The 16,131-nt window shown below is 38.1% G+C and overlaps 2 protein-coding genes and 1 pseudogene across 3 annotated transcripts; 1 reads left to right on the top strand and 2 right to left on the bottom strand.

The window, feature by feature from the left end:
• LOC121758920 overlaps nucleotides 1-16,131 on the bottom strand; it is a 126,407-nt pseudogene that overhangs the window by 8,138 nt on the left and 102,138 nt on the right.
• On the bottom strand, nucleotides 4,107-6,490 carry LOC121758914 (subtilisin-like protease SBT3). The gene has a single exon (XM_042154354.1). The coding sequence runs from the start codon at nucleotides 6,470-6,472 to the stop codon at nucleotides 4,211-4,213; it is 2,262 nt and encodes a 753-aa protein (XP_042010288.1). The 5' UTR covers nucleotides 6,473-6,490; the 3' UTR covers nucleotides 4,107-4,210.
• On the top strand, nucleotides 10,739-15,566 carry LOC121758917 (probable E3 ubiquitin-protein ligase RHG1A). 2 transcript variants are annotated; one of them, XM_042154355.1, is made up of 7 exons: nucleotides 10,739-11,111; nucleotides 11,237-11,280; nucleotides 12,410-14,092; nucleotides 14,468-14,521; nucleotides 14,626-14,724; nucleotides 14,807-14,947; nucleotides 15,080-15,566. In XM_042154355.1, exons 3-7 carry the CDS (start codon nucleotides 12,497-12,499, stop codon nucleotides 15,209-15,211), a joined length of 2,022 nt encoding a protein of 673 aa, XP_042010289.1. In that variant the 5' UTR covers nucleotides 10,739-11,111; nucleotides 11,237-11,280; nucleotides 12,410-12,496; the 3' UTR covers nucleotides 15,212-15,566. The 2 variants fall into 2 exon arrangements, with proteins under 2 accessions (XP_042010289.1, XP_042010290.1); XM_042154356.1 differs by having other exon boundaries at nucleotides 10,741-11,111; nucleotides 14,471-14,521.

Below are 16,131 nucleotides of genomic sequence, written 5' to 3'. Positions count from 1 at the left end.
TATTTTTAAAAGCATATCCAATCACCCACTTGGCAAAGCTGGCGTCTCAATTTCTTCTTTTCCTCAATCATTATTTCTCAATTACTCTTCTATTATTGTTATTACTATTAGTATGTCAATTATGTTTGGAATAATGCATTAAAAAGAATGAAAAGCAACAAGAAATAGAATATAATAGAATTAATTACTCTATTCATTATAAAGGTTTTCCATTTATTTTTCGTATGCAGAATTCAAAGAAAAAACAATATCACTTGTATATCTAGATTCATTACCAATAATTTTATTAGTGAATAATGTGAGCTTTAATGTAAATTTTGTAAAATATGAAAGATAGAGAACAAAATGACTGTAACATTATTAGTGAAAATTGAGTTTTACATTATTATATAGTATTGAAAATAGAAGATAAGTAATTTCTGTGGATAATCCAAAATAGCAAAACAAAACTTGTAAACGTATTAAATATTATACCAACCAAAGTTCTAACCCTAAAACTAGGGTTCATATCTCTAAAACTCTATTCTCCATATTCTTTACTTCCTTTGTCCATCAAATGTTGTCAATTTGTTATTTCGATCCGTCCACAAAGTATTGTCCATTTTGTTTTTTTTTCATTTTTAATAAGTGAACTCCAATTTCTCCCAACTCATTACACTCACCTTCAATGATAAAACTATGATCCACATTCTACTAATTTTTTCAACTCTTTTTTCTTCATATTTCTTAAAACTGGTGCCAAGTAAAATTTGAATAATATCTGGTGGACGGAGGGAGTACTTAGTTGGCGATTTGCAGTAAGGCATGTGAAAGAATTTTATGAAATCATGTTGCACATATGGTCCTAACTGGTGCTTATACCCACAATGAAATGGAAACAAAAGGCGATGGACCCATGCCTCACCTTTCAGATAAACCTCTATAAAAGTTGTCTTGAGCAAAAGTAGACTTCAATAACTTTCATTGATAGTAAATATTAATGTTAAAATTGGGAGATATGATAATAGTACTTTATTTATCTAGGCACTGAGAAGTGTGATCTGATGCAATTTATCACACTGTGTAGTGCACATGTGTACTAATGACGTTAATTTAATTGTCGAAAAAGTACTAGTAGTATAAAATTTGGTCAACTTTTGACCAATCACACAATTTTCAAAGTTTGCCACTAATATCATGAGTTTGAAAATTTTCCTCTATTTTATTTTTCTTTTTTTACGTATTACTTGGAGTCCCTTAGGGGACTGATAAATTTGATCAAGTTGGGATTTATTTGAAAAATGACCTTAATAAACATGAATCTGTTTAGGATGTCCTGCTCTCTGATAGGTTGATTTGTGTTATCCAGATGATTGGTTGTTGTCATCATCGCGGACTGTATGGCCACAGAGCTCCAATCCGGGTGCGCGGCCTTCATAAGAGCTGCGACCCCGGATATGTGAGGGCATGACATTGATGTCCCTGAGAGAAGGCTGTAGTCACTAGAAAGTTTTACATTTAGAGGCAGAGTGGCTGCTAGGAGCTGAGGATTGTACGCTGCTAGAATCAGCTCTCCCGGCGCCATTATGTCGGGCTTCAGGATTGGCTCGTAGCTGAGCGCGGGCGCTCTAGATGAAAAATCTGACAGCAATGGAGCAGCTCTCGTGCCTCGCCCTACACCGCGACGAATTGAAACCCACACCGCCGTCGCAAGCTCCCTTCTGTCAAACCCTAGAAGACACAATTCAAGGAAAGAATCAAGGAAAGAAATAAATCTATTTTAGGAGAATACCAATTAGTGATTATACCTAGAATAGATTGATATGTTTCCAAATATACTTGTATTTCTCTCCTATAAAAAGATATCATTGTATACAATGTAAAACACACAGAAATACAGAAATAAGAGAATCATAAACTTTGTTTTCTGCAATTCACCATGCCTATCCTTTTATCCCTTATCCCTCTCGGTTACCATCTTCAAGATGGTATCAGAGCAGGTTATTAAGGTGGGGACTCAGAGAGAGTTCATCACCGTCCCAAGGCTACCTTTCCCGATCGTCTGTCCTTAACTCTGTGAGCAAACAAAATGTCAGAAACCACCGAGAGTTCAAACACAGATCCACATAACACAAACACTTCAAACCAAACCAATTTTCCACCAGATTTCGCGGCACAATTTGCCGAATTCCTGAATTTTAAGGAATTTTCATCAGGGCAGAGCCCGAAAAACCCCTCAACCCAGCCAGAATCACTGTGGGAAGTAACCATCAAAACAAAGCTCAACGGGAACAACTATCCCCTATGGGCCAACCTGATGAAGAGGGCTATTGGCGGTAAAGGGCTGACATCTCACATAATAGGAGTCTTAATAAAATAATGTTTAATTAATTAAATAGAGAAAAAGTAGAAAATTGAAAAATAAAAGTAAAAAAAGTGACTTATTTTTAAATGGAACGTCTCAAAAAAAACGAATCGAGACGGAGTATATCTTTAATAGTAATACGGCTCCCAAATCCAAATCTACCTCCCTGCCATTGCATATAAAATCAATTATTATGCAGATGACGTCATAATGCCATTAGAATTGAGCAAATACGTGTATGACGGGTGAAATTCCATGTTTGATCTTTATTTTTTTTTCTTATATAGAAAATGAGTCCTTATTGAAATTAAACAGAAGGAAGTCAAGTAACCCACATAATACTAACGCTAGTGCTACAATTTATTGTTTTGGACATTCATCAAGAAATGAACACAATCGGGCTTCTGATTTTGTAGTTGCCGGTTTCGTCGGTCCAAATCAGACCACCTCATGTCTCATCCGAATACTTCATCAACACCCTTATTATACAGTGGACGCCACGTGGGTGCCGTGGCCATCGTCGTCCCTTGCTGAATCTATGAATACTTCATCAGGATTCTCTTGGTTGAAGTATCTAGCTCCGATGATTTTCTTGTTGCACAGCGACGAATTGAAACCTTCGCAAACTCCCTTCCACCTTGCCGGGATCGCACTCATTAAAGCTCGGGCTCTCTGGCCAGATGCCTGAGTCGCATATTTTAATGCTATAAGATCCATTAGAATTGTATTGTAGTAGTACTTTTCAATCTATGGAGTTTCTGTTTTTCCGATTTTTCTCATTATAAACAAGAAAATCAAAGAAATTGAAAAGAATAAGCTTCATTTTTGGTGCTCTAACATTAAATACATAATTAGGTTATTTAGATTCTTCTACCTTATCCATATGCATATGATCATATCCAAATTGTATATCAATTTAATCAAATGTTTTATATAATCAGCTTGAATTATCATCGTATACATGGAAATTTGAGCATGAGATCATCATATCATATCATAACCGTTTTGGATGGCACGAGCTGGCAATTGATGTTAGATTGGTCCTGCCGACACTGTAATGTTTGCTACGCACAATAATTTTTATTAATAGTAATATCTAAGTTTGAGTTAATTGGTTTCATAGTCTCTGTCGAGTCAAGTAGTCAACGTACATATAATATCTAGACGACTAGTCACTAGACATGCATATCTGTCACAAACAATTAAATCCTTGGCCCCATATCCACTTTACCAAATTGCCCATGTGATAGATATCTTAATACTATCACCCCTATAATCAGAGAATATACCAAATTATATATTCTTTCTGTCCATGAAAAGCATAAACATTTGGTTCGATTCGGGTTTTAATACATAATTAGAAAAATAAGAGAGAGATCGAAAGAAAATGTTTTTAAGTATTGTTATCGGAGAATGGATCTCACCTCACTATAGAGAAAGAAATTTCTAAAATTAGAATGTTTATACTTTTCAGGCACAGACTGAAAAGGAAAGAGTTTATATTTTTCAATAACAGAGGTAGTATGATGTTGAGATAAGCAAAAGAGTTAATGATAATCATGTTAGAATAATCTTGACATATTGATGATTAAAGAAGTTAATTGGGATCTTTAATTGCTCGTGTTAGATGTAGTCGAACTAGTATGGTGAATTAACTTCTTATGACTAATTCGTGATTTAATTGGGTATTGTATACCCAATAATTGGCTTATTTACATTTGGTTTGTTTAAACTACATAAAATTTCATACTAAAATATTGGCTGGCAGGAAAGAAGGGCATATCAGCCTCAATATTATCATTTGTTTTCACATCTTCTTACACCCATTATTCATTACTACTACTCTAAACAGCATCAAAATAAAAACTAGCCATAATTATCAACTCCGCCGGCGATCACAATCGGACTTCTTACAACATACTTGCCGGACTTCTCAATCCACGTCAGCGATCCCTGTCTGGACGTCGAATCAATATCTCCCCTATAACGCATTCTCAACGTATAGCTCTGCTTCTCATATTTCTTCCGAAAAACCAGAGTCTGCGGCGTTACCGTCACCGTCGCATTCTCCGGTTTCTCCAGTTTCATTCTATACGTGGCGGCCCCGCTCCCTATATTCGTCACGGTCCGCTTGAACGTTCTGGTGAGCGTCAGCCCTCTCTGGTCGAAGTTAAACAACCCTATGAACGAAGGGTAGTTCAGATCCGAATTCGCCCCCGAGCAGTTGTAGTTCGACCTTATGATCGCCCGCACCTGCTCGCGGGTGTAGTTCATCGAGCACACGAGATTCGCGAGATCCAGAGGCGTCGCGTCGTACACAAGGCCAGGATCAAGCGCCCTGTTCGGGTCTACCTGCCCCGACCCGATCCCCAGTGGGGAAGCAACTCTGTAAGAGCTGAACGCCTGATCCTTGATTGGCTGGTTCGTGCTATCGAGATGATTGGCGGTTGTCATCATCGCGGATTGTATGGCCGCAGGGCTCCACTCTGGGTGCGCTGCCTTCAAAAGGGCTGCGACCCCAGCTATGTGTGGGGTCGCCATTGATGTGCCGGACTCCAGAGAGTAGTCGCTCGACAGGAATATGTTACCGATTTGTGGGCCGAGCTGGACTGGGCTGTATGCTGCTAGAATTAGCACTCCCGGCGCCATGATGTCAGGCTTTAAAATCTCCTGGTAGCTCTGGGCCGGCCCTCTGGATGATGATCCAGACAAGGCTGGAGCTACCCGGGGCTCTGGCCCGATTATCGTTTCCTGGAACGATATGGTGGCCGTTGGGGAGGCACTAGTTGTAGCATACTCGATCAAATTCACTGCTTCCGCTGGGGTGATCACGGCCCCAGGGAAACGGAACGAATTTGATCTGAGTATGCTGGTATCTTCTGAGATTATTATAGCCGCGGCGGCGTTGGAGCCCACTAGATTCCCCATTAGGGAATTGAAACTGATGGCTTCGTCTGTAATGTTACAGACGACGATTCGGGTTAGAAACGACTGCGACAGCAGTTCGCTGGAGTCGCAGGCGGAGACAGTCTCGTTGTAATCGAGAGGCACGTTGATCACGGATGCCCTGGCAGGAAACATGGTCCATCCTGTGATGGTTTTGCCGTTTCCGAGCGTGATTGTCCCGGCAAACCATCGGTCAATGGTCCCAGACGCCACGACGAGCTCCCAGGGGATCCCTGCTTCCATCGTGGCGATGCTGGGACCGCTGTTTCCGGCAGATTTACAAACAATGATCCCTTTTGCTCTGGCGCCGAAGGTAGCAGCTGCAATTGTATTCCGGAACAGATCAGCTGATTCGTATCGTAAGGATATAGATATTATATGGACTCCGTCTGCGACGGCTTGGTCGATGGCGGCTAGTGTGTCGGCCTCATAGCTCCCGGTCTTGTAGGCCGCGAGCCTAGCTCGTGGAGCAACTCCCCTGGCAGTTCCAGGCGCGTATCCGAAGAAGGATACGTTGTTCACGAAGTTACCAGCGGCCGTGGACGCGACGTGGGTGCCGTGGCCGTCGTTGTCCCTGGCTGAGGTATAGATCTCTGAGCCAGCTTCTCGAGATGCGGCATCGAAGAATCTGGCTCCAATGAGTTTCTTGTTGCACAGTGATGAATTGAAATCAGGGCCTGTCTGGCAGGTTCCCTTCCACGACGACGGGACTTCAGTCATCCCGTCGTCGTTGAAGCTGGGGCTCTCGGGCCAAATGCCGCTGTCGATGATGCCTATGATCACGTCCTTTCCGTATTGGGAAGCAGGCCAGAGCCCGGTAACGGTGTTGAGGCCGAGGAACTTGGTGGAATGCGTGGTGTCATGGGTGACGGATCTGCTGAGGGAGGCGGAGGCGAAGCCGTCCGACTTCTTTATAGCTTGCAATTCATCGCTCGACATTACGGCGCTGAATCCTTGGAATGCGTGGTCGTAGGTGTAGATGAGCTTCGCCCCCGATGAGGCGGATTTGACAAGGGAATGATACCAAGAGTGGTGACTGGAAAATGCCTTGGGCATGGAGGATTTATCCATGTGGATAATGTAAGTCGATCTCTTTGGTGAAGCATCGTTGCCCCAAACAAGAAATGAGAAGAGAATGAAAGAAACGGAAAAAGGGAGCTTCATTTTTGGTGGTCTAAACATATGAAATAAATGAACTGGTTATATAGATGACTATCTTATCAACATTGTGAGAGCTCTAATATCTGTTTGAAAATTCAACATGCAATTGGATATTTGGATGGCATTAGCTGGCGATTGATGTGAGATTGGTCCCCCGCCGACACTAAATGTTTGATTCAATTATTGTGATAGTTGTAATATCTAAGTCTAAGCTTCATAAGTTTGACAGGCAAATAAATAACTCCTCAACTCAAATTACAGATAAGATCTAAACATGTCATTTGATCAATTTGCCCTTCTGATATTATATTTTAGAGAGAAAATCATTTTTGGTCCACGAACATTGTCAAAGTATCATTTTAGGTCCGTGAACTTTGAGTTAGTATCATTTGAGGTACTTTTTACTATTTCTAAGTTTTTTTTGGACGAAAATACCCTCAATACCTTAAAGTGTATATATTTTTAATAAATTTATCATGTACTCATATTTTTTTATAAATATCTTTACAATATATTTTTGACAAATTTTCTAAATATAATTTGACCTTAAATATTATCACTTAATTTTGTGACATGCAAGTAAAATTGCTTCTTCAATTTTTTATATTAATTTTTTTTAAATTGAATAAAGAACTTTTCTTTAATAATAAAAAATTGAATAAAGATCTTTTCTTGCATGTCACAAAATTAAATGATAATATTGAAGGTCAAATTATATTTAGAAAATTTGTCAAAAATATATTGTAAAGATATTTATAAAAACATCTTTATTCAATTTTTTATTATTAAAGAAAGTTCTTTATTCAATTTTAAAAAAAATTAATATAAAAAATTGAAGAAGCAATTTTACTTGCATGTCACAAAATTAAGTGATAATATTTAAGGTCAAATTATATTTAGAAAATTTGTCAAAAATTAATATAAAAAATTGAAGAAGCAATTTTACTTGCATGTCACAAAATTAAGTGATAATATTTAAGGTCAAATTATATTTAGAAAATTTGCAAAAATTAATATAAAAAATTGAAGAAGCAATTTTACTTGCATGTCACAAAATTAAGTGATAATATTTAAGGTCAAATTATATTTAGAAAATTTGTCAAAAATTAATATAAAAAATTGAAGAATCCATTTTACTTGCATGTCACAAAATTAAGTGATAATATTTAAGGTCAAATTATATTTAGAAAATTTATCACAAAATTAGTAGAGCAATTAAGCTTGGTGTCCATGAAATAGGAGATTTCAAGTTCACATGTTAGTACTACAAAAGAGATAAGAATGATGAGCCAAACTAAAAGTCCATTCATGGTGGAAGAGATCATCATGTACAGTATTGATTGTGGGGATCACATACATGTGTGTTTGCATATTGTATTTTTGGTAAAGATTTAGGGGGTGTTGTGTGTATATTTTGTCTGTTTGGATGAAAGATTGGTTTCATTTGTGTGTGGGGAATAGAGTGAGTGTGTGCATTGTGTTTTGGAAATGATTAATGATTAAATAATTGATCATTTATTATCAATTGTATTACAATTGATTTAATTCATCAATTATTTGAAAACGGTAATTGATCAATTATTTGAAAACGGTGCTTATATTGGAAATTCTTGACTAATCAACATTTTTTTTCCAAATTGGATTCATCAAATTTTGGACAAATAAATTAAGCTGTTAGGCCCAAAAGAAAGCAATCCAACAAGATCGAGCCCAGAAAAAGCTATGTTTAGAGGGATGAATCCATAATAAAATCCAAATTTGGCATTTGTAGACTACTGCAATTGAATTCTACAATAAATTTATTATTCATTTATGTAATCAAACGCCTAGGGATAAAAAATTTAACATGTGGTAAATATTTTTTTCATTTATTATTAACTAAAGACAATAATTTGTTCTTCTACGTATCTGGCTCTACCCATGAATTCTTAAAATATTATTCTAAAGAAGGATTAATGTGTGTTGAGAAGAATTGATCCCAAACAAAGGATTAGATTGAAAAAAAAAATTTAAACAGGAATTGCAGACTATGAATTCTTAATGGAATATGTGTATGAATTTGATGCGAAAATGTATGAATGCAAAAAATTGTAATTTTTGGCTGCAGTGGATTTGAAACCAAGACCGAATTCAACCTAAATTGTTGTGTTTTATATAAAGCATAAAAATTATTCTTTTTTTCACACTGACCAAGACTTCTCTGAGCGATGCATGGAGTGCATGATGCATGACTCGGTATTTAGGGTGATTATAATATTAATTAGAGTGATTAATTTTTTAATTAGGATATTAATTGCATGATCTTAGTTTAGTGACTTGTATAATGGGATACATTGCATAGGAAACTAGCCATTGACCAAACCTCGAACTCATAATCGATTTGTTGGATTCCTTTTTCTACATCGGCCAAGACTTCTCTCAGCGGAGCGTGGCTTGCATGATGCATGACTCGTTAATGAGGATGATTACGATATTAATCATAGTAATTAGGATTTAATTTAAGATATTAATTGCATGGTCTTGGTGATACGCATAACAATAACAGGATAGAGCACATAGATACCAGTCTAACAAACCTCCACACAATAATCAATTTGATTGGATTTGTTTTTCAATATTGTTCGATAGAACGTATTTTCGTTTCATTATTCCAAGCCAAGCATTTAGCTATTTTTTGTTGGCCCTATCATTCACATGTAGTTCGTTTAAAATTGAAACCGCCAAAATGTTTAACGATCTGATTGTGATTGAGGTTTATAGAACAGTAAAATATAGATATAAGCGGAAAAGTAAATAGACATAGTAGATAAAGTAGTAGTGTATTTGGTGTATTTTATTACTCAACACATGCCACATATATATAGTACAAGAGACTAAGTTAGGCTATGTCACATCACCGATGTGGGACAGAATACTAATATTCTTAACACTCCCCCTCAAGCTGGAACATCTATATTTTCCAACTTGGTACAAAGTTCTCAAAAATGTTTTTCCTCAAACATCGGCAGCAATAGTAGTAGCCGAAACTATAGGGTAGTAGTAGTTTCAGCTGTTGCATAAGTAGAGCTGCAAGGCAGAGTAGTAGTAGCTGTAGCATAGTAGCAGCTATAGGGCAGAAGTAGCAGATGTAGACTAGTAGTAGCAACTGTAGCAGAGTAGCAGATGCATGGTAGTTAGTATCAGCTGTAGCAGAGTAGCAGCTGGACAGTAGTTGCAACTGTAGCAGACGCAGGGTAGTAGTATCAGTTGTAGCAGAGTAGCAGTTGTAGGGCAGTTGTTGCAACTGTAGCAGAAGCTGTAGGGCAGTTGTTGCAACTGTAGCAGAAGTAGCAGATGCAGGGCAGTGACAGTTGTAGCAGAGTAGCAACTGTAGAGCAGAAGTAGTAGATGCATCGTAGAAGTGACAGTTGTAGCAACTGTAGCAGGAGGACAACTGTAGGAGGAGTAGAATAATAACTGCCGACAAGAGCGCATGTAGATAAAAAGCAAGCAAGAGCGCATGCAAATAATAGCGCAGAATGCAACAACGTAAAAACCCTAGTTTCGGCAGAGTAGCGGAGTAGAGCATAGCAGAACTGTAATTTCGGAAAGAGTGGTATAGCAGAACCATAATAGCGCAGAATGCAGCAACGTCAGAAACCCTAGTTTGGGCAGAGAAGAGCAGTTGTGCAATATAGTAGTGGTAGAAATCCAAATTTAGGCAAAGTAGAGCAGCAACACCGTAAACCCTAGTTTGGGCATAATAGCGCAGTAGAGCAGAACAAAACATAATTTCGGGTAGAGTAGAGTAGTGACGGAAGAGCAAAGTGGGGATAGTAGAGCGGGCAGCGACAGAAACCCTAATTTAGTTCTTTTTTTTTTGAAAACCCTAATTTTCTAGAGACGGATTCGAATCCGCTCTGATACCATGTAGAACAGTAAAATATAGATATAAGCGGAAAAGTAAATAGACATAGTAGAGAAAGTAGTAGTGTATTTGGTGTATTTTATTACTCAACACAGGCCACATATATATAGTACAAGAGACTAAGCTAGGCTATCTCACATTATCGATGTGAGACAGAATACTAATATTCTTAACAAGGTTCATAATTCACCAAATTGGAAATGATGGCTTCAATTGAGACCGGCAGTTTTGAAACTGTGGGCACATGTCTTTGTGTACAAACAAGGCAGTTGACACCATAAAATTGCAATCTTCATTATCTATCTTTCCCCCTTTTTATTATTCTTTTCTCTTGCCCCAATCTTGTTATCTTAATCTAATTTTGTTTTCATCCCAATCTTGTTATCTTTAATCCAATCTCGTTTTCATCCCATCACTGGAAACTACTACGTGGGAGAGAAAATCACCTCATTGACTGACTTTTTCGTTATATGGGCATTCATAAAAATTGAAAAAGTTTCCATCTTTGTATTATTGCTCAATTTATATAGCCTATGTGAACTGTGGATGTGGGTTATTATTGGTGGGGTGTTATGAGTAAATTAAAGATTAAATGTTACTACCCTCATTAATCCCTCCACCAATCTCTTATATTTTCACACCACCCACCAGTTTCATTCCCCACCCCTCCTCCCTCCCTCTCTCTCTCTATCAATAATCCCATTTAAGAATCCTCCATTTTTGTTTCTTGTATCTATTGTTGTCTGAGTTGAGGTTTGTATTGAATCTCATCCATTTATGCTTTCTATGAGGAGAGGGGATTTTTTGATCATCTATTAATTTAAAGATTGTTAATTTTGAAGAACATTGTTGTAATTGTTGTTTTTGGCTTTGTTCAGGTATCGGCTGTAGATCTACCGCCTCATCTGCTTCTCTTTGGCTGGTAAAATTTGCCATCTTTCTTTGATCGTTGATTGATGCTATGTAAACTAGTTTTTTTTTTGGTTATAAATTGAGTTTTTTGGTGCTGTTTATCTTTCTTGGTTTATGGAATTGACCCTTTTATTTGGTTGTTTTGTCAAAATTTTGTATGGGTTTAGCATATTTTCTTTTTCTGTTTGTTTCTTCAAGAAAAATTCAATGGTTTGATGTATATCTGGTTGACTGAGGAAATAATTTGTTTTAAAACATGATGGTTTTAATTAATCTCAACAGTGTTTTGTACCATCTTCCTATTCCTTTGCCTAACATAATACTGTTTCTTACTTTCTCTCTAGAGATTCACCATAAAGCTAAAACTTCAATTGCTGTTTGGTTATGAATGATGAAATTTTATAAGGCATGCTTTTTCTTTGAGCATTTGTGTGTTTTGTTCCCTCTATTTTGGATAACTTTAGCTCAATGTTTCTGTCTGGTTGGTCATGTTCTAGCTCACTTTCTTTGCTTTTACATTAGTGTTAAGTTCGCGAGGTTTTTGAAAAATCTTTTCTAGGTTTCGGTTTCATATCTTGGTGCATTAGTTAGAATCTTGAGTTTTTGATCTTGTTGACTCCAATGCTATCTAGCATATTGCTTGATTGTTTCGTTTATCTTCCTTTCCATTTGCTTATGATGTTTGATGGAAATCCGGGTTGATGCATCGGGTTTCACATTGCCCGGAATATGATAATGGTGCGTGTTTGAACAAAGATCGTCTGAAAAATTGATAGTATGATATCAGTAACATAAAACTAAGAAAACTGTGTGGTCTTGTGGCATTGGTCAATTGGGAAAACATCTACATGTTATAACTCATCATAAATTGAGCTTCTTGTAAACATGATGTGAACAATGCCAGCCATTTGAAATAAAAAAACCTAGCATTCAACAGATAACCCGTAAGATCTTAATCCCTGAACGGCTATTTAAACTGAACAAGGTTTTTCGAAGTTCAGTTAACCTTTCTTGATTCGTTCCTGTTTATTTGTTTTTGTTTTTCATTCTTTCGTTTTGCTCTGCTACCAGGCACGACCTTCTTCTATAAGTTTCTCCAGTACTTACATGGTATTCGCCTTCTGTGATTATTCTTGCAGATTCTCTGAGAACGAAAGTTCTAGATAATCAGTCTTCCAAACATTTCTTCTCTTTTGAGTATTTGGATAAACTCATTTGGAGGCCTAATGCAAAGGCAACGGAATTCTATCATTACATTGCCCGAAGATCTAACTTATGATCATGGGTCTACGTCAAATGATGCCAGCATAGAGTCCCGAATGCCCTGGAATAATATGCAGACTTCTGCAGAAGCTCGTCTACCAGAGTACAAAATCCCGCCAAGTGAGACTGATACTCAGCATCCGCATCATATAGGGCACAGTCAGTGGAGTTTAGGTGAAACTAGTTCTGGTGCAGCCCAATGTCAATCTGATCGCAACAAGAGAAAAAGAGAGCACAGATGGAGTGTTCCCTCTCGAGCTGCTCTCGACTTGGAAGAATGTCAGCTTGAATCATCTAATATTCCTCCATTGGACAATGTTGTAGTTGATGGACAAGGCAATCAGGCGTCAAACATTTTGTCTCCTTTGCAGCTTGCTGGACCTGTAGGTGACGGGCGTCAGGTAATTGAGCGTCCCAATAGACATATATCTGTTGGATCATCGAGCGAGAAAAGGCCTTCTACTGGAAGCTCCTCCGATGCTCTTGGTATGTCTTCCGGGTATCGTTCTTTGGATGGTCGACGCAAGAGAAAGGCCATTGATGTACAAGCTGGACAGTCTTCTGGAGCGGGAAGTTCAAATTGGTCTGAACATGCTGAAAGAAGTCAACGTCGTGCTGTAATGTCAGCCCCTCCCCCGATTTCTGCTAGTACTGTTGTTATGTCAACTCCACCGGCAAACAGCCCGGTCCTCAGCAATTTGTCAGAGCACGGAAACTCAAGGATTCGGCTTGGAGTCGGAGAAGCTGTTTCCTCAAATCCTTTGTCTTCAAATGGTAGAGAAACTGCTGGAAGTTCTCGCAGAAACTTACGCTTGCGTTTCAGTAACACTCATCAACAGGGTCATGTCCCATCACCAAGAGAAGCGCATTCGTCTTCCTCTTCTCGGCATTCATCAAGGGTACTTCTTCGAAATCGCCTGAACCCAAACCCTCCTGTGGATAATGGAACTCATCATGCTCAGCCGATTCTTCCACATATTCCTTCTGCTCGTCGAAATCATCATTCTAGATGGAGTGGAGCCTCTAGCTCAAGAACTAGCAATTCATCTTCTTCTGCTATTTCGCTCGAGAGGGAGAGGGATCCTATGCTTTACGAAGATCCTATTTTCGGAAATATTCTCAGAAGCTCGTCGGAGCATCCGATGTTTATTCCTCCTAGTGAGACAGGGGGTTCGTCTCAACAACCTCCAAACTGGAACTTATCCAGTGGGGTGTCTGCTTCTCGGGCAGGTCCCACTGCAGGGGTTAATTCATCTTTACCTTCATCTTCTTGGTCTCATAGGAGTCATCATCCACAATATCCTCGTAGATTATCGGAAATTGTTCGAAGATCTCTATTATCTGCAGCAGGTACCGAACCTGGTGGAGGTCAGAGCAGCACAGCACCCGGTACATCACAAGAAACAGAGCTTCCATCCGGATCTAGCAGTCGCGGTCCTCGTTCATCAAACACAAGGTCAGCATTGTTGGAGAGACCTCTGGATGGTGCTTCTGTGTTACCTCACTCCCTTTGGAGCGTGGCTGCCGCTAGTGAAGCGAGAGGCAGTTTGATGTCGGAGGTACATTGATATGTTAAATATCCGCATTTTCATTTCTATTATGTGATTAATCGTGCTTGAATCCACGCCACCATGATGCTTTTTGTTTTACTCAATGATTCATGTAGTTGGTGCTACAAACTCGATTATTATGTCTACGCTACAAGTAAATGATGCATTTAATGATGCGGTAGTTTCGCGTGGGACTATTTAACTTGTCAAAATCTACTAGAAACTTATCGAAAAGTTGCACCGCACATGTATTAGATTTCATGAAAGAGATGCCAATTTTCTTGTCAAATCTCAAAATATTAAAACAGGTTTTGACGAGAGAAGTACTGGAAATATCATCTTGAAAATTGCTGTTAGTAACTTATACTCGTATCTCGTTTTTAGCAGATTCGTCACGTCTTAGATCTCATGCGAAGGGGAGAGGGCTTGAGACTCGAGGTTAGTTATCCTCAACTTTCTTTGTATTTCTAGATTGCAGTCACGATTTGAGAAAATGCAGTTGAGAGATTCCAAACTTCATATCTTTCTTGCTCATTTGCTAGGATATGATGATTCTTGATCAGTCAGTCTTCTTCGGGATGGGTGATGTACATGATCGTCACCGGGACATGAGACTAGATGTCGACAATATGTCCTATGAGGTGAGGCGCGCCACACCCATTTTTACACCTTGCTCGAAACATTCTTTCTCGTGAAAATCACGAATTTTGTTTCAAATTCCAGGAGCTCCTGGCCTTGGGGGAGCGCATTGGAGATGTATCCATGGGATTGAACGAAGAAACCATAATGGCTCGTTTGAAGCAACGTAAATATGGTGATAGACGAGCAGATCAAGCTGAGACAGAGCCGTGCAGTATCTGTCGGGTACTATCTTTTTTTTCCTTCCACTTGAAATAGTCTTTACCGAAATCTCAAACTCAATATTTAGAAAATTCAGCCCCATCGAGCTGTTTTTTCTGCGTCCGCTCCTGACGTCGTCTGTATTATCTGATGCAGGAGGAGTACAACGACGGGGAAGATCTTGGCACGTTGGAATGTGGGCATGATTTTCACAGAGACTGTGTGAAACAATGGCTCACGCACAAGAACTTATGCCCCATATGCAAGAGGGCAGCGTTGTCTACATGAAGGGATGGCCTGCAAACGCTGCCGTCTCGTCTCGTCTTGTCCCGTCTCTCCATAGCTGCTCTTCAACACAAGTCATTTATCTCGTGTCATTTGAAGGCTAAAACCTTGTTGATTTGCTTCTTGTTATGCCTTTACGCTTGACTCCATCCACAGAAATTCAAGGAACAAAAAAAAAGAAGGAAAGAAAGAAAGAAATTTATTGTGCCCTCCTTATGGTATGTGGAGGTTCAATAATACATTTATTTTATTTTTAAATGAAAGTTGAATTAACATTAGATTATGGAAAATAACTGTTTTTTATTTGATCATTTGATGTGGTTTTATAGTTTGTTTTATACCATTTTAATTTGTTTTAGCTTATCCTTTTATGGTGTTTTGTTTGTCAATAGTATAGCTATATCTTAACATATGGAGTAGAGATTATTGGTGGGCTATGCTATTTATAGAGATACGAGTCGTATTTTAGATTAGATTTTTATCTAATTCATGCCTACTAAAAATCCAAATTTTAAGACAGACTATAAGTTTGAATCGGTATGAAATATTTGAATAAAATCCTTAATTTCAAAAATATTCCCAAAAATCTGAAAGTCAAGTATATTAAAGATAATTTGAATTTCGGATATCATTCGAATTTATATAGAATCAATTTGAATTATAATGTTATTATTATATATAAAATATACCATATTATTATTTTACACATGCATAGTTCTATAAAAATGCATGTCCCCAAAAGTTAGATGATAAAGTTTAATTTTCCTAAGATTGACAATTTGAGTGGACAAAATGATTGTGTTCAACACAATCATTTCTGACACAAATCCACTAATTAGTAGTCAATTATGGATCCACGTTTACTTCTTAGCATCCAATTAGTAAACAATTACATCAATTGAACCACGCTTTGACTACCGAAA

This window comes from Salvia splendens, chromosome 12 (genome assembly GCF_004379255.2).
Source record: "Salvia splendens isolate huo1 chromosome 12, SspV2, whole genome shotgun sequence".
NCBI lineage: Eukaryota > Viridiplantae > Streptophyta > Magnoliopsida > Lamiales > Lamiaceae > Salvia > Salvia splendens.
Note: the sequence above shows the minus strand (reverse complement) of the source record. Positions and strands in the feature narration are given on the sequence as shown.

What these genes read in the sequence shown, in the direction of transcription:
- LOC121758917 (XM_042154355.1), top strand. Translation starts at nt 12,497, where the DNA reads ATGCAAAGGCAACGGAATTCTATCATTACATTGCCCGAAGATCTAACT. An exon ending in GAGGCAGTTTGATGTCGGAG is followed by an intron (nt 14,093 to 14,467) that starts GTACATTGATAT and finishes TCTCGTTTTTAG; the next exon opens with CAGATTCGTCACGTCTTAGA. An exon ending in TCGACAATATGTCCTATGAG is followed by an intron (nt 14,725 to 14,806) that starts GTGAGGCGCGCC and finishes TTCAAATTCCAG; the next exon opens with GAGCTCCTGGCCTTGGGGGA.
- LOC121758914 (XM_042154354.1), bottom strand. Translation starts at nt 6,472, where the DNA reads ATGTTTAGACCACCAAAAATGAAGCTCCCTTTTTCCGTTTCTTTCATT.